The 19,087-nt window shown below is 39.0% G+C and overlaps 1 protein-coding gene across 1 annotated transcript in view; it reads left to right on the top strand.

Annotated features, from left to right (window-relative positions):
• SEMA3C (semaphorin 3C) overlaps positions 1–19,087 on the top strand; it is a 122,014-nt gene that overhangs the window by 97,513 nt on the left and 5,414 nt on the right. Inside the window, exons 12-16 of the mRNA XM_009645656.2 lie at positions 2,542–2,764; positions 12,074–12,162; positions 14,334–14,375; positions 15,635–15,792; positions 18,764–18,831. Of these exons, the coding sequence (XP_009643951.1) occupies positions 2,542–2,764; positions 12,074–12,162; positions 14,334–14,375; positions 15,635–15,792; positions 18,764–18,831 (580 nt within the window). The remainder of the gene's footprint in view (positions 1–2,541; positions 2,765–12,073; positions 12,163–14,333; positions 14,376–15,634; positions 15,793–18,763; positions 18,832–19,087) is intronic.

The raw sequence follows: 19,087 nt of genomic DNA, 5'->3' as shown, positions 1-19,087 counted from the left end.
AGCAGGATTAAATAAAGCAATACATTCATTTGGCCATAATCAGCTCCTCAGTGTTTGGCTGCCCTTCACTAAATACCAATGGTTTCTTATTTCTCCACAAGCAAAACTTACGGAAAAAGAAAAGAAAAAAATTTACATAATTGGCATCTTGCTACTAAAGTCAGTGATGTTTGAGGATAGTTTCCATTTTTCAGAGTTTACAGAAATAGTTTTTATACGTACAGCATGTTGGGGAATATGCTGTAAATTAAAGAATTCTGTTTCTCTCTGTAGTCTAACTGTATGGTGATCAACTGTGAACACAATTATCATGTAGCCAAGTCCTTGAATGAGGTGTGAAGGATACACATTCAATCCCTTCAGGAAAGGGAGAGCTTATAGGGTTCTTCAGTAACATCTTTTGCTTGACATTGGTTTATACGGAGGATAGCAAAAGAATTAATTGATTAAAGATGTTTGTTAAGGCTTTGCTCAGAACAATGATATCATGTAAGTTTTCAGGGTCATACTGGGGTGAACCATTTTTGCCCAGACATTTTTGCAGGAAGTCACAAACAAAGGTCTTATGATCTCCAAGTCAAGAATGGAAGGATAGAAAGTATCACAGAAAGTCTTTTAACTGAGTTGTGCAGGACAAGAAAGTTTAATTTGAACTGCTCGTGAAACAGAATCCCTCTGGAGAGGAACTGGAGCCTGGCAGATCACTACCAAGTAGAATAATCTTGCTAATAGCCTACAGACTTATGAAGACAGTTCTTTTTTCAGCATTTGTTGCTAATATTAGCAGATAGCTCCATACATTTCCTGGAAGATGGTGGATGGGAGTGCCACAGAGGGAAGGAGCAGAGCAAACTAGATAATCAGAATTGAATTTTGTGAGGACTTAGAAGACTAGCATGTAGTGTCATTTCTAATGGGAACCAAAGGAAAACCCTCAGAATTAATAAGAGTCCAGAAGAATCAATTGTCAAGGATGTCAGATGGGAAAAAAGCCCCATATCTGAGCTGAGTTCTGGTTCTTCTTCCTAAAGGTAACTGATACCAGAGCAGTTTATTTTAAAGAATTCCTACCAGAGCTGTTCTACTTTGTATAAATAGATTATTCTAAAGCCTGGGCTTAGGCTGCAGTTCCCTCTCTACATTGTTTCTGGTATTGCCCGATGCATGCACAAGATGGAACAGCTTTTTGCAGCAAAGGTAGAACAAACACTCCTGCCTGGTGGTTAGAGGGATCCCCTGGGAGGTGAAGACCTAGATTCTAACGTTTGCTTGTATCAGGTAGGTTGGGCACATGACTCATATATCCCCAGCGAGTTTCCTAGTCTCTCCAAGTATGATTCATTTTATGTAATTTTAGCCATCTAAAAGCAGGGCATCTAGTCTGAATTACTGACTACAGAGGAAACCTAGATGGCTAACTAAGAATAAATGCCTGACTTTGAGACAGTATAAGTCAGGTGAGGTAAATGTCTCCCTAAACTACTAGCTATTTTTGTGTCTGTGGTTTTGACCAGAAATTCCATCCTAGACGTAAGAATGGTCTTCATCAAAATAAACAAGTTTCCATGAAATGCTTCATATTGAAAAAAATCAACATTTTCCAACTGGAAAAATGTTGTGTTGAAATATTTCTGAATAGCTCCAATGCTCCAAGGAGAGTTTCACAGCTCAGAAACCTGGTAGGAAGTAAAATGAAAGCAGCAATAAGAAGTACGGTAACAGTGGCTGAAAAAAGTCATTAAAATTAACATAGGTACATCCAGAATGTTGTGGCAGTTACTGACATAGCTCCTGATTTCTTCCCACAGTCTTCTTTTAGTTTCACTCTCAGTAAACGCTTGAGATTTCCAAGATTGCTTTTTTTTCTTCATGAGGTCTGGAATGCCTCAGGGCTGATTATTTGGATGGTTCTTCATTACATATAAAGAAGCATCCAGAGTATTTGTTATTTCTTGGGCATAGGGGAAAGTGTAGACAAGATCCTCTCAGAACGGTCAGTCTTCTCAGATGTAAATGGCTTGCCATGGGACCCCCTCATCAACTCCATATTACTGGTTTTTCAAATGAAGATGAGTCACAGGCCCTTTCACTATCTCATAATCAACATAATGAGTAGAGGGATACTAACCAAATTACAGTTAATCTCAGATTTTACCTTTTGCCTTTCTACTAAATCTTTAACTGTGGAAGTTTAGTATCTTCCCATACAAATCACTTGGATCTTTTTTTCAACAGGCAGTTTGGAAGCATAAAGAATGTAGAATAAGTCCAGAAGTATGGATCTTTGCCATCAAGCTGGGTTTTGAAAGTGCAAAAATATATTTGTGTTTGCTTTATCTGAATTGATGGGAGTTCAAAGCATAGCTATTCAAGCACTTAATTCCCGTTACTGGAACATAATTACTTTCAGTCAGAGTATGAAGTGCTCTTTCGGGAGCTCACTTTCTCAACTATCTGTCAATATTTGTAAATGACTTGGAGATGAAAACTCTCCAAAAGGTGGTAAGTATTGTTGAGCATTGCTGTGCATGTTTCTTACAGTGTCCAGGAGGAGCCTTCACACCTAATATGCGGACAACCAAAGAGTTTCCAGACGATGTTGTGACGTTCATCAGGAATCACCCTTTGATGTTTAATCCCATTTACCCAATACACAAGAGGCCATTAATCATCCGGATAGGAGCCGACTACAAGTATACGAAGATTGCTGTGGATCGAGTGAATGCTGCTGATGGAAGATACCATGTCTTGTTTCTTGGAACAGGTAAGACAAACTTAGCAACAGTCAGTTTTCTCCATTGCATTATAATTTGCAATCAACTCAGAACTGTACAACTTACAGCTTTCCGAAATACTTGTTTAAACATATTTGCTATCTACAAAAATAACTATACAAATCCACAATTTATACTCTTTTTACTTTCTGTGCATTTTTATGTTTCCTATAGACATTAATTGTGTGCAAGAGGCACAATGTATTGATATTAATTTTATTTGAGACAGAAATCAACACTAGTGTATATTGTATTTGATCTAAATTATAATAATTCTCTTGAATATGGTTTGCTACAACATGATTCCACATTAGAATTTGGAGCTCTCTAACATGAGTAAAAATACCAAAATCTGGCTTTGTATTTTTTTGTATACTATCATCATCAATATTTAATATATGCTGTGTAAGCCACTTCTGAAGAAAAACACAATCTGATCAGGATGTTACAAAGGCAGAAATAACTCAAAAAAAAAAAAAAGTAAAAATATGAAAGTATTTAGCAGAGAAAAAGAAAAAAATGGTTGGAGTCCTAGCAGTAGTGGACACACAGAATTTGATCCAAGTATTCTGAAATACTTTCTGTCTAATATAAACCTACATTTTTTTTTTTTAGTTACATCAAATTTGAATCTGGTGTTATGCTTCTGAAGGCTGCAGGGAACAGTCAAGTGATTCTTGTACTGATCAATTTTGAATTTTTAAAATATTCAGATGTGAATCACACTCTTCTGACTGAGGCAGACAGGCGGAGTGGTACTCTGGCTAGACCCTAGGATTCATTCACATCTGAAACTCCTGCTGGCTTAATAGGGAATTATAGGTTGATAGGCACAAAAGCTAATCTTTTTTACTACAGATGGTTTAAAGTAGAACAAAGGAAAAGAACTCCAGGAGGATAAATATGTCTTTGAACATCAGAAAATAATTAAGGATATGGCTTGCATTTTTTTTTATGATTCACATATTATTGGGGTTCTGGTTGTTTTCTGCTTGTAGAATAACCGTGTCTGCCAGCAAACTCACATGGGGCTGGGAACAACCATCCTCTTACAATAGATTTAGGAAGCTGGTGCTAAAAAATCTCTCAAGAATGTCAGGCTCCTATAGGGGTAGGATTAAAAGGAACTCTCTTCACTCTTCTCAGAAAAACCTCCCCAACTATCAAAATCAGTAGGGTGCCCTTGTGCCAAAGGAGGCCAGCTGCATACTGTGCTGTATTAGCAGAAGTGTATCCAGACAGCAGGTTGCTGGGAGGGACTCTTCCCCTGTATTCAGCTCCTGTCAGGAGTACCGTGTCCAGTTGTGGGCTCCCCAGTGCAAGGAAAACATTGACCTAATGGAACAAGATCAGCTGAGGGACTGTAGCATGTGATGTATGAGAAGAGGCCGAGAGAATTAAATTTATTTGGAGAAAGCTAGAGGGACACCTTATTGCTGTTGACAGCTGCCTAATGGGAGGATACAACTATCTAATGGGAAAAAAAAAAGATCTGCACTCTCTTCAAGGTGCTCCATATCAAGGTGAGAGGCAATGGACACAAGTCGCAATGCGGGGCAATGCAATTAGGTATAAAGGAAAAGGTTTTCACCATCAGCATGATCAAACATTGGAACAAGGCCCCAGAGAGGCTGTGAATTCTCCATCCTCTCTCCTCACCCCTCCCGAGTCGATGGATGGCATGAGGGGCACCGGGAGGGCAAAACCCCTCCTGCTGTAGGAGAAGACCAGGTTCGTGACCACCTGAGGAACCTGAATGCACACAAGCTATCAAAATCAGTAGGGTGCCCTTGTGCCAAAGGAGGCCAGCTGCATACTGTGCTGTATTAGCAGAAGTGTATCCAGACAGCAGGTTGCTGGGAGGGACTCTTCCCCTGTACTCAGCTCCTGTCAGGAGTACCGTGTCCAGTTGTGGGCTCCCCAGTGCAAGGAAAACATTGACCTAATGGAACAAGATCAGCTGAGGGACTGTAGCATGTGATGTATGAGAAGAGGCCGAGAGAATTAAATTTATTTGGAGAAAGCTAGAGGGACACCTTATTGCTGTTGACAGCTGCCTAATGGGAGGATACAACTATCTAATGGGAAAAAAAAAAAAGATCTGCGCTCTCTTCAAGGTGCTCCATGTCAAGGTGAGAGGCAATGGACACAAGTTGCAATGCGGGGCAATGCAATTAGGTATAAAGGAAAAGGTTTTCACCATCAGCATGATCAAACATTGGAACAAGGCCCCAGAGAGGCTGTGAATTCTCCATCCTCAAAGGATTCAAACCCAACAAGACAGGGCCCCAAGCAACCTGCTCTAACTGGAGCTGTGTTGAGTGGGGGATTGGACTAGATGACTCCTAGAGGTTCCTTCCAGCCTACAGGGTTCTGCACTGCAATGACAGGAAATCAGAAAACAGAAACATGTCCATTATGGGACAAATACGTAAACTGCAGTTCTTGGTACTTTATATTCATAGCTTTATCTTCTGAATTACACTGGAGGCAAGGATCATTGCCTGCTTTCCAGTGAGTTGGAGGGGAGGCATTATTCTTCCTGAGTGGGGTACAGGATGATATTAGCTTCCAAGGTCTTCCTCAGAAGAAATTTGTGCAATGTAAGTTACTGCGTTTCTCAGCCCTTTTAAATAAAAGTGATCAAGTTTCAGCCACTGAGAGGAGAAACTTGTTTTCTTTATTCTCTGCTTTCTGTGAGAGTCACGAGGATTCGATAGAGATATTAACTGTCAAAAGGAATGCAGAGGGGATTTGCTTTGGTGTCAGTTCATCCTGGCAAATGCAAAAACCACATTGTATAGGAGAATTTCATGTGATAATTTCCTTGGGAGCCTGGAGCCCCACAGCCCGAGACAATGGGACCTGACACCTGGTGACAATTACACTCAGCTTGGATGATGAGTTACTGCTGCTGAACTGAGATGTTGCCAGCCATGTCTGTCACTGTCAGTGACCTGTCTCATGCTTGAAATTGGAGTGTTTTATGTCTTGCCAGATGCAGAGCACACAAAATGTTTAGCTTTTCCTCTCTTCCTCCTCTATAGCCTCAGTAATAAATCAGTTCCTGAATGCAAGTGAAGAATAACAGAAGTATAAAGCTCCAAGAACACCAGTGGTTTTCATCATGTAGCCATGGCATGGGAGGGTATAGGCAGCTGTGTCATTTTTTCACATTAAAGTGAACTAAATGTAGTGTTTCCTTTACACCCCCAGACAAAAGTGCTGAGCTCACAGGGGCTGGTCCATGCCCAGAGTTAATATCTTGCTTTTCTCCCTTGCTTGCCTGCATAGCTAACAAAATAAATCCCATGGACAGACATTGTTCTTGCAGCATTCCACCCGCTTTTCAAATGATAACGATCTCCTATTTTCCCTATGCTTTTCAACCTGAAGACTCCCAAAGCACTTAACAAAACTTGCTGGTTTTGTTAAGTTCACCCAAAGGGATCTCTTCCACCCTCTGAAATGAGCTGAGTAAGGAGCAAGTCTTTAATGGTAGAGAGCAGCGCTACAAAAGAAGAGTGCTGTATACCTTGTCTTCCCAAACAGAAACCCGAAGGATAATTCACTTGCATATAATGTAATCACTCTTTTGCGTATTTGACAAAGGCGATGCCAATGATACTTTCTCCCTATGCAATGAGTAATAACATATTCGGTTCAGGAATTTAGGGTTAGAGTTCTGCTTTGATCATCCTGTTTCTATGGTAGGCCAGGACGCAGTCCTGAAGTTTTTTATTGACCCTAGAGTTTTACTGTAATTACTTTACTCATTTCAGTTATAGCTAAAGAACCCTAGCTTTCAACATTTTTTATTTATCTTTTGGTAGATTGTTTTCCATCTGAGTTTTAAGAACAGCCATAAAACAGCATGAGAACATTTTCCTCAGATTAATATTTATTTTTTAAGCATGCCACCTACTGCTTGCAGTACGAAAGCCTTCGGTCAAAGTACACGCAGATTGCACAACCATAAGATTATGCATGGGGTTTTTATTGCTCTTGGTGTTATGAAAATATTTAAATGTCTGGGTCAAACTTGGGTACATTAAACAGCCGTGGGCACCAATAGGATTTTTTTCAGCTCCTTGCTATCAAGATAGGATATGTTTTTGTGTAAAGAGATCTAACTTACTGTCGTGAAAAGGCATTTCAGACTTCGGTCTGGCTTATTCAGATTATTAATGTGGGCCACATGCATCTGATGTGGCATGAGGTTGATCGATGTTTCTTATTATTTTTTCTGATGCAACACTTGTTTTCAAAGTCTGGATGCAGTAACTGCCTTCAGAGCATAAGGTTGTAATACTCGTATTCATGGTGTTACATGATGGCTGTCTTTTTGGAAAAATAACCCTTGTTGACAACAGTAGCCTCCAGTAACACAATAGCCAAAATCATGTAATGAGCTACAGATTCTAACAGAGATAATCTGGTCAGAAGAGCAAGCTTGCCTCCCACAGACTCTCTGGCTGCAGCTTTGTGTCTGTGAGCTTGGGAAGATGGTGTTGCACAACAGTGGCACAACAGGCGGCCAACAGTTTCCTTCTTCTTGGTCATACTGCCTGAGTCATTCAAAACCTTTCCTTGACCAACTCATCCCATGCTTTTTCACAGCCATTTAAGAAGATATGTAAGTTAAGAGGGCATTCCTCCACCTGTTTTATTTTCCCTGTTCAGTTTTTGTTCAAACAAGATCACAGTGTGTCCCAGAAGATTGACTGAGCTGGAGCTATGTGCACATTTTGCCCTCAAGAGCTCATTAGACATTTGTATCTGTTTTTTGATGCAGCTTGAAATGACTTTACAAAGTTTCACAGCAATACTGTGAGCTGGAAAAAAAATTACACCCGGCAGATGACTGAACTAAAGCACAAAGAAGTTAGGTGACTGTGGTGGGAGCCCTGATTTACAGCAGACACCTGAGGACAGCAGCGTGGGGACACGGTGCTCAGCCCTGACTGCTGACCTGCCACCATCTCAGGTGCTCTGCTGAGCCTGAACATTTTCTCGAACAGAGAGATCTTAAACATTCTGCAAACTCTTTGCTTTCTTTTTTCTTTGTAATGTTATTTGTTTGCATCAGGTTCAACTTGGATTAGAGACCAAAAATAATTAAGCTGCCATCAAGCTGGCAGGTACAACACAGAGAAAAGTTTTGAGAGAGTCTCCAGCAATGTCAGACACACCAGGGAGGGGGATTACTGCAGGAGGCCTCCCTGTGGACTCCTGGCAGGGTAGCAATTGGTGTCCATTGCAGTCCTTTTTTTATGCTGTGGAAGAGCCAGGGGTTTTATTTGTTGTTCAGTTCACGCATGTGATGTGGCTCAGTGGTGGATTGGGCCTGACTCCCTTTGGGGCTTATGGTACCGACAACTTCAGTGTTCACTTAGGGATGGGGAAAGAAAAGCTAGTAGAAATTCAAAGAACAAGACTTAAACTCAGACCTGCAGGTTCAGCTTCTGGAATACAGATTCCAGCCAAATATCTGAGTATTTTTCATTAATGTTCATTAAGCTTTGCCTTTTCCATTGCCCATGGTCAGCCAGACTAGGAATTAGTGTAATCAGGCATAGTCCAACTGGTATGAGCAAAGCCTAGCTGATTAATACCAGACAGAATCATGCCCTGCGTTTCAAGGAAGGTGATATTATTATTATTATTATTATTATTATTATTATTATTATTACTACTACTACTATTTTGTCTCCATTCCTTCCTTCCGCCATTTATTGGGCTGCCTTCTTTCTCCATTTATTTCCCACTCTGCATACTCTCTACACCATTTTTCAGCCTGCAGGATTTTAGCACTTCCCTCCCTTGCTGTTCCCTCTTTCTCCATCCTCTCTGAGGGAACACAATCTCAGTAACATTGTCTTCCATGTCAATCTGGGCAACTGCAGTTGTTCAAGCAGATTTGAAACAGAAAAGCAGTCATTATGAGTCGCCCTTGTCCTCTTGCTGTCAGCATGAGGGAGATTCCTTCTCGCTTGTCTGTCTGCCCTTGACTCGCAGGCTGCTGGGCTGATGCGAGGCTGCAAACAGCTCCCGGTGAAAAGTCAGGGAAGTGGTGAACATAAATCTGCCTCTTCACTTCATGCATTCTAGTGGTGGATTGATATTCCGGAGACACCATAGCTTTTTTTCATGACTGTGTGAAATCGTAACACTGTAGAACTGTTTGCAAGTGGATTTCTGGAAGGAACAACAGAGAAAGAAACCATCCTGTTCACTTTTATGATTTTTACAGAATTAGCTTTCATACATTTTTCAATGTAATTTCATACATTGATCTAAACATGAAAAAAAGTTGACTTATATTTACTTGATGATCTCTTAGGCCTGGCTTACAACACAAAAGATTATCTATTATGACATACACTGGGAAACAGCTCAGGCACTGCTGCTTTGCATATATCTCCTGCAGTGCACAGTGTTGCATCCTTTCCAAACTTCCTTCTGACCCAGGGAGTTCAGTTTGCTGCCTTGCCATTAAAGGAAATAAAAAAACCTCAGATGTACCACAAGCTTTCTGACACGAATATGTGTAAGAGCTTGATTTGTCAGCTACTGTGCTTATAGTAGAGACATCAGTACTACTGAGAAAGGAATGAGAAATGGTTTTGGGGCATAAATATTTGCTTTTCATTTATTAAGGAACAGGCTGAGAAACTAGAAAACTGTCTTTAGAAGGTGTGGAGGGCTACAGCCTACAAACCATTATGCGCATATATTTATGTATGTACAGACTATTGAAATTCCTTGCTTTAAGTGGTTTCATTTAATGAATAGCTTTTTATTGCCTACTTTCCCTGACATGAATATTTATTTTAAATGTTGTATTAAGTCTACTAATACCTTTAAAACAATGTTAAATTCCTTTCTGGAATGATCGATCTGTCCCTCATGGTACAATAGTCAAAGCAAATGGTAAAATATTGAGTCAAGGGGAATGAATACCAAGGTAAACAGTCCTTAACTCTGTGTATTTTGCTGGGGTGTGACAAAAAGGCAAATAAGAACCTAGTTTTCAAATAGGAAAGTTTGTTAGGACACAAGGACTTGGCGTCAGGCATTATCAGTATTTTCTGTGCCAATGCCTAGGACAAAATCTCCCCTCAGGTTCTGATTTCAGTTTGAGGCAATGTTTGAGGACCAAAGACAATTTAGGAGTTTTAAATGTGTGGTATGTGTTAATGGATCATTGAAATAAACCGGTTCTTCAGAGTCTCAGCAGCCTCACATTCCTTTGCAGGTAAGGTCACTGTCAACATGCTCGGTGCCCTGTATGTCAGGGTTACAGGTAGTTGACACTTTGCAGGCAGCTGAAAAAAAAAAATCCAAAAGGCTGAAGCTCCTTTCTGCATATCTGATACAATATTTTGTATGGTGTGGTTTAATGTTAGAGAAAGGACATTGATAGAAGGATGCAAAGAAGCAGAAGTGGACTGGGTTTAAGCTATGCATATTTGTGAGTGGGTTATTCCGTTCAGTAGGAGTAGAAATGCACACACACGCACACGCACATGCTTCCCCTTAGCTCCAACAAGGGGTGCATCTGCAGCAGTTTAAAGCTTCAGTGGGTCCTGGCAGTTAGTAAATCTCTCTCAGGTTCTCATAGCTTTGCTAATACTGGCACCCAGTCTAGACCACAGCTGCGCTATCACAAGATTTAGTTTCAGTAAAGTTTCTTCGGAAGGAACTGGTTTATCATGCCATTGTATAACAAGAATAAATGTTCTCCATAGAAAATTCTCATGAAAAATTCATGCTTAACGTGCCCTGAGCATGTACAATTGATAGCTACACATTTTTAAGTCTTGTCAGCTTTCAATTTCTCTTTTTCTTTTATTTTTAAATCACCAAATACTGCAATGTGCTCTCTGTGTGTGGTCGGGTCATTACATATCAATATTCTGGCTTTAAACCTTATTTCTTTAAAAGTAAAATATATTATTATTTGCTGGCTTCCTCCAGGGAAATAAGAAGATGTAAATTATTTACTGTAACCAACTTGCCCTGCAGCTCAATCTATGGAATTTAGTCACCGACCTTAAAAGCAAAAGCAAAATTGCCCTTTTTCAGTTTACATTGTCTACATCATGAATTGCCAAACAGGAAGCTGAGATTTCCTTTCCTTGGTCACAAATTCATAAAAATGCACGTAGATACTTACCTATATTGTGCTATACTAATGTTTTACTAACCACACAAGTCTATATTGCTCATAAAATGTTTGAAGGCCAAACAGAGTCTATATCAGGTGGTCTCATTTCTCAGAATCAATATTGAGCAAATAAGCTTATTCTACTCAGTCTAATTTCGAGGCCTTTCAGGCAAGAGGAATTCTGTGTGCTGTGCTTTTTCCAAGTAAAAATGCTTGTCCTTGTGATTCTCCCACAGTCTGCCTTTTCTGCTGCATTAGAAATACTTCAGTGGCTATCTTGGCCTTTAAGAGGCTTCACAGATAGATCCCTCCATCTCATATATTCTTTCCACATAACAAATTTGGAAAACTAATCACAAAGATCCCTTCAGTCTCACTCATCACATGTACTGTGCAAAAACACTGCCATTGCCCCATCCTTTGTACTTCTTACTCCTTTGATCTAAATGGATTTGGGAGGCTTGGAATGGTGTTTTGAGAGGGCAGCTATGATAGAGTAGCTACAATATCCTCACATTGCTTTTCCTTTTTTCCTTATGGACCGAAATATTAACTCCTACCAATATGGAATGGACTTAAATATTGTTTGACTTTCCTGGAAAAAAAAAAAAGCGCTTTCATCTTACTTTGTTTAGATGTAGATAGAGTTATTCTTTGGAAGGTTTCGCTTTCATGTCATCAGTTGTCATTATGTTTTATTAATTAATATGAATATATATTAAATTCTGCAGTAGCTCCCTTTTACCTGTTTATATTGCTGTGGTTTTACTTTAAGATGATTAGGATAGATACTGCCTCTGTCTGTGTGTCTGTACAGCAACTAGGACAGAAGATATTCATTTTGATTGATCTTTTTGGGTAGAATGGTAACAGTAATGGTAGTACCTCCAGTTTCACTGTGACTGCTTCATGTTCGTATATGAGAATAATACTGTATGTAATATTCTTATATATGGAATCTTCTCATGGTTCTTTCTGACCCCAAACCCTAGTAATTACTGAATATTTCTTAGCTTTCTCTGTGTCATGCTTTGATGGTTTTTTTTTTCATAATTGATAATGGTTCATCTACTTTTATCTTCCTCTCTCTCTCTGTCACATGGTCTCACTTTTTTCTGATCTTTTTCAGATCAAGGAACCGTACAAAAAGTTGTTGTCCTGCCCACCAACTTCTCGGCAAGTGGAGAACTCATTTTAGAAGAGCTGGAGGTTTTTCAGGTTTGGCTTGTTCCTGCTTTTACTCTTCCAACGTGTGTGTTCACACAAACACTTCGTTCTAAGAGACTTTGGTGAGGGCAACCGTGATTTGATAAAAGATCAAGTAAATGTGCATACTGTCAGCTTGGTAACCACCCAAAGAGGAATGTAAAACATCCACTGTTATGAACGCTGTAGCTATCTTAAGTCCTTTTTCCCCCCCCTATACTTAAGTGGCTTATTTTTTATGTTGTTATACTGGCTAGAAGGACTTTAATAATCACATTTTTAAGAGGTCATGTTACAGTGGCTGCCAGAAGGCAACTTTTATCATTGGCATCACATATTGAGACTGTTACTATTTACAGATGGAATCTAAGATTTTTGTACTTCTTTGATTATCTGATAATCTTCCTGATTCTGAGCTGCAGAATGGAAGCAAACTAGTGGTGGTTTTGCTTAACTCCAGTTCCTCAAAGTCACATGCCTCTGGAGTCAAGAAAGCTACAAGCTTAACACAACATAAGCTGAAAAGAAACACAAACAGCTACAGGGAGAAAGAAGGGAATAGCCTCTGTCAATCACTCTGGCATGTAGCAGCGTGTAATAACCTAAAGAATATGTTCACCCTCATGTTGAAAAATCTCTTTCAAATTTTTGAATATTCTTTAAAACAGGTAGTCTCAGCACAAATGGTAGTATGCATCTATAAACTTAGTTAAGAGTTTTTTCATGGGCTTTTATCTGTTTAACTGAGGGGATACAAAAAGGAAAATTTAACTTTTTTTATCTAGACAGGCAGCATTAGTAATTTCTTTAAGAAAATGGATACACTCTGTGTTAACCCTCATAAAGGCACAATTAGTCTTCCTAGGCTTTTGTTGAAGACTTCCCTTTAAAAAAGATAAGTGGGAGTAATATTACCTAAAGAGTACCCTTTGCCCAAGTATTACTAATTCCCTTTACTGAAAAGTAAATACAGCAAGCAGATAGTTGGGCTGAGAGGAATCCTATCCCTAAACCTTGTCTCTGGGCCTCTGTGCACAGAGTTTTTTATCCTGAACCCTCAAAACCATGACATTGTAACCTCTGCCATTGCAATCTGTGTGGGCAGCATGGCAGTATCTTGATGAGTATCTCCATGAGAGCAGGAATGAGATCACCGGCTGTGTGCTAGTAAATATCGAGAGTAAGTAAAACACCGATTCCTTTCCAGACTATAAGCATGGAAAGGAGAATGTGGCATCATATCCAGTGTTGCATTTGAGCTTGAGTCTCCAGACATTTAATGAAATACTATAGCAGCTCTGAACTCTTTCAAACCTTTGCCAATTCACATGATTTGCAGCCAGGTTTCCTAGTCCTGCCTTCCTTGTTCTGCTTGTGGTCCACTGCAGTTAATCCTGGCCCACCACCATGGCTTTCCTTTGTGGCTGACCAAATGCTAAATCTTAAAAAAAATGCTGAACATTTTTTATTACCATGAATTTTATCATTTGTTTGGATGAGAATAATGAATTTCTTCACTTGCTTAAGGCAATGAATGTGATAATTCTCTTCCCAGATCTTTAACATTTGTTTTGGATACAGGCAATAATAGACTGCAGTGATGACACACAGTAGTATACAGTACTGTTTCTGGGAAAGAAACATTCAATAACACGCATGCAATTTTTAATACTCTAAGTCATTGATAACCTGAAAGTATATGTTGGATGGTAACCAAGCTGTATACACTGTGTGGGAGAAAGATGAAATATTCTTATCTGGATCACGTGGTCAATATTCATGAGCTATTGTATTATTTTTCTTTGTCATTATCGTCAAAGAACAAACATTGTTTCTTATTACAAAGTGAGAGTAATAGCTTCAAAACACATCACTCCTATATTGCTGAGGTAACACCGATGCAGGCTAATTAGAAGTGTACAGAAACTTGTTGATGCATGTGAGTAATAATAATGCAGTTGAGTTTAGCCAATACATTTAGTGAGACATTACTTGTAATTACATCATTTGTTTAGTTCTGAAAATAGCAAAAAATTAGTAGGAGTAAGCGATGCCTTTCCAAGATATGGAAAGTTATAATTTTCTTAAATAGGACTTAGGTTTTATTGAATTTTAAATTTTAATGTTGGGACAGTATGAACAAGAGAGTCCTTGTAAATGTAGTTTGGAATTTTGTCTTTCAGAGTAATTCTCCTATAACAACAATGAAGATTTCATCTAAAAAGGTAAAGAAAAGTGGAATGCTTACTTGGTGCTTATTAAATGAGAAATAAATTGACTTAAAGATGTTGGAATTGTTGAGCAGCATACTAAATACAGGCAGGAGGTTTTCCATAATGAATATGGAAAAACTTGACTGAAGTTTGCATGAGCTGTTTATGTGCCCCAGACCCACTAAGATAAAACAATTTTTACTCATTATGTATCATTTCTAATTAACTGAAAGTGTAATTTTTTGGTTGTTTTGTTTGACAAGTAAGGGGAAAAGAGTACTAAAAGAGGAAATTTGCCCTCCCCTTTTTGTCTGTAAGTCCTAAATAGAAATTTCCCCTTGGAAGTCTGGTCAATGCAAAAAGGCAGTGCTGGTGCCATTGGGTCCATGGTACAATTGTGCATGTTTGTTTATTAGTAATAAGGATGGCAATAAGAATCACAAAAACAGCTGAGAGGATTTCTGCTGAAATGTTAAATACACAAACTAAAAATATGCATTCCATGATTTGTAAGCAACATGTTGCTCGATATTTTACAAAACTACTAATAAGTAAACATTTTTCATTAAATTGAATTCAGTGTAATTTTTTAGTTTTATGACAGAAAGATCAGAGGAGTTTCAAGGGGTTTGTTCAATATTAATTTATATTTTAAGAATAATTGATTAATTGTTTCTGAGTGAAACAGTCATTTTGGCCCAGATTTTGGTGATGACCTATTCACTTTGAACTTCTTTTGAAAAAGCTCTCTTTTATTATAAAAGTTCTGTTGGCTTATTTTTCCAGGTATATAAGGCTATAAGAATCTGGCCCTAAGCCTCAACATAATCTCTAGGTTTTATGTCTTGGAAATCTACGCGCTGGAGAATCCAACTAGGAACTCTGCATAATATTTATTAAAGTGACTATATGCAGAGAAAATACTTAGTTCAAAGGCTTGAGCCAATAATCCTCACTGAATAAGAACCAAGTTCTCAAATCTGAGCAATATTAACTAAGCCTGTCTGCCTCAGAACAGAACAATGACACTCAATGTCCAAAAAACATTAACAATCCCCAGTGTGTCTAAGTGTTTTCTAACGGGAAAGTGGAAATATTACAGGCCTGTTCACCTGGGAGATTTGTGTTTATCTTGGCTTTATATATATTAGTGACTCCCCTCTCAGTCTTGATTAATTCCAAAATTAATTGAAAGGTTTTTAGGTGTGTTAGCCGAGTCTCGGGTGAAGCTCGTCCACATCTGAAATAAATCTTTCCATTTCCTTCTGTAGCAACAGTTGTACGTGAGCTCAGATGAAGGGGTCACCCAGGTATCCTTGCATCGCTGCCACATCTACGGGACCGCCTGCGCCGACTGCTGCCTAGCCCGAGATCCGTACTGCGCCTGGGATGGCAACTCCTGCTCCAGGTTTTATCCCACGGGGAAAAGGTGAGCAGTACTAAGCAGCCCAGTGAAGCCTGCAAGGAAAGAAGGCTTTTGTTCTGCTATGTAGCCTGGGGTGTTGTAATGTGATGGAGGAGTGGGATGTCATTCCTTTCAGGAGCATGTACAAAACTATGCCTCCCTCCGAAGCTATTGTGCTTGGCATTGTTCATCACCTAGGAGCGCATGCTGCAAGAGTGTATGCTAAAGAGCTTGCCTTTTCATATTTAAAGTAATTGACTGAAAAAAAGAAAAAGAAAAACCCTTCCTAATCATAAATATTAATCCTTCTGTCTCATGCACACAAAATCAGTGAAACATTTGCTCCCTTTGTTTAAATTCAGTTGCTCACTATGGATGTAATTATGATAGCCCAAAGTACAGAAAAATATCTCTCAGGCTGTCTGAGGAATAAAGTAATTTTTTTTTTTTTTGTTCCTCATTTACTCCTAAGTGAGAAGAATTATTTCCGGGGAAATTTTAGGCGAATGTGATTTTCATGTAATGCCTGCAAATTTGGGGGTTTTGACATGAGATTTATTAAAGCAGACAGGGAAAGCAATTTCTTTTTAATTTACAAGAGAGCTAATAGTCCATCTCATAATTCTTATGCAAAACAGGAGCCTCTTTCCTCCTCCTGAGGGAAATATTTAATAGCAGGAGGCTGTAGTGAGCTCTTATGTTACTAAGATTTCACTTCATATACAAACAAAGCTACAGACTACACAATGAGGTGTTACTGCAGAGGAGACAAACCTTTTGGGTGTATGGCAGAGCTTCACCCACTGTGGGCCACTGGGCTTGCTCCCTGCACCCGAGCTGCAGGTGCAGAAGAGCAGACACAGTTAAAGGGCTTCACTCCTTCACCTGCATGGAGGGAGGCAGTAGGCAGAAACAAGCAAAGCCTGGCTCTGCTCCAGTGACCCAGCCAGCTGATGGCAATGACCTCCCCTGGGATTAAAGACAATTACTGTTGTTATTGCAACATTTTCTTGATTCATTCCTGATTTCAGATGAAAAGGTAAAGCCCAACCTGGCCATGTAGCGATTGGTAAAGTACCTGGGGTTTTTACTGCTTTCACTCAGCGTATTCAGCCTCCAGTCTGTAACTGATTGTTTTCTTCCATGGAACAAAGGTCAGAAGATGGAGGAAGGAAAGAAAAGAAAAGAAAAATCCCTGAGTCTCAGGCCACCTAACCCCTACACTAACATAGCTGCTGAAAGATATAATGAGCAGCTAGGTATACCCAGTCTGTGCAGTTTCCAGTGTGTTCCTTGCCAGCCCCATTATATACACCCAGGGTTATTTCCACTGGGGCTTGCTTTCATGCTGACATTTTTTTTTTTTTTTGTAATTTGCTTTTTATATCAAACCAAAATAAACACCTAAAACTGTATGGAAAAAAAATCTGTTTTTCATATGTGAAGGAAATGAGTTGTCCCTTTATCTAACAAGAGAGATTATGAAGGAGAAAACATTGGTAATTAGAGCCAAATCCCATCGTCTAGACAGTAGTATCTGCTGGACACATTTGCTTATTTGCTTCTTTTGACACTTCTGTCTCCCATGGGTTACTGTGGTTCCTCATCCAATGTTGATTTACCTCAAAATACCTGACAGTATTATTTTTATTTTCTAAACTCCACCTTCTCAATCTTTTTTTTATAAATATCAAACTGTAAGTTTACATTCCCAGAACTGCTTAATGCAAGCAGCGTGCCATTTCTGACAGTGCGGACAGCTCACGGTAGCACGGGAATCTTGAAACTCACTCCGAAATTTGTCATTGTCCCCTTTGACTCACATAACTAGTTCACAAAGGTTAAGATCCCAAGGGATAAGATGAAATACTTTTGATAGTAAACATCAAAAATATACTTGGAATGTCAGAAATTACTCCTTTGAAACATCACCTTTCAAATGTTTCCTTTTAAAACAATATGGTGAAGGATCAGGTGACAGAGGACTGTAAACACTGTCTCTGGGTGTTTGTGCAGTACCTGGTATAATGTGACCACAGAGGCGTCACCCTTCGCTCAGAGGTACTGGAGCTCCAGGGGCTTTTTATGGTTTCTGACCTCACAAGTCATTAGTGCATAGTTCAGAATACGGCATTTGCACCAGTCCATCACCAATATATATATATATTTTTGTTGAACTTGATAGATAATGAACTCACTTAATATTCAGCCAACAAGATAATATATTTTAAGAATAAAAGATTCAGGTACCATATTTTGATGCACGGAATTCTGTGAGCTATGATCTCCTAGCCAAAGAGGACAGAAATGCCAGTATTCTCAATCCCAGTAAACTTTGTAGCTAGTTTGCTACAGAATCATGATTTTGCATCTGTCAAGCAAATAATATAACAAAGTCTCATTTAGGAGTATCCTGAGACTTGATGAGTTTGAGTATCTTTTGGAAATGGTCACATACAAGGAGAGGACAGAACTGAATCTTAGCTCTCCACCATTCTGGATTAATATTTCAGTCACTCTGCTACCAAGGTGGCTACAGGCACCAAAAATAATCAAGGAGAGTATATGCCCTATATAATAATTTTATGTTGGTGCATTAGATATGAGCACTGTGACTCTTGTGCATCTCATTCTTAGGTGCTTGCTTTTATGAAGAGTTCCAGCTGGGAATTCTGGCTTTGAATATTAGGTCTTGCAACAGTGAATGTATGTCTATTTTATGTATCACCTCTAGCATTTCTGTCTCTGTACCTCCATTGCAAAACTACTTTACCTACTGAAAGTACAACCATCTCATAAATTTCAGCAAACAGATTATGCACATAAACAGTATCTTCACTTCAGCCTGCCAAGAATAAAACACACTCACAGTAGGTCATGAACTATCCCTAACAGCTGATCTAGTAAAAAACAAAACCCAAACCTGCAAAAAAAAGAAGTATTTATTTGCAGTGTAGCTGTCTTGGAATAACACTGTTTTTACAACATATTTCAGGAGGAGTCGTAGGCAAGACGTGAGACATGGAAACCCTCTGACTCAGTGCCGAGGTTTCAACCTGAAAGGTACTGTAATTTAGAGCTCCTCATGCTATATAAAGAATGCATGGCTTTCCTTCATGTGATTCATCATAACTCACATTATCTATGTGGTTTACTGGTAAAGCATAAGTATTTTCCAAGTCTGAGTTTTGTTTTGATTGGATTTTAATATCTTTCCTTGCAATTACATGAAACTTGCTTATATATGATAAAATGATGAACCATGAAATACATGAAATGAGCAGCATACATGAAATGAGAAGCTAGCGGTGTTGACTAG

The sequence above is a fragment of the Egretta garzetta genome, unplaced genomic scaffold (assembly GCF_000687185.1).
Source record: "Egretta garzetta isolate BGI_Z169 unplaced genomic scaffold, ASM68718v1 scaffold148, whole genome shotgun sequence".
Lineage (NCBI taxonomy): Eukaryota > Metazoa > Chordata > Aves > Pelecaniformes > Ardeidae > Egretta > Egretta garzetta.
This window is presented reverse-complemented; position numbering and strand designations above follow the sequence as displayed.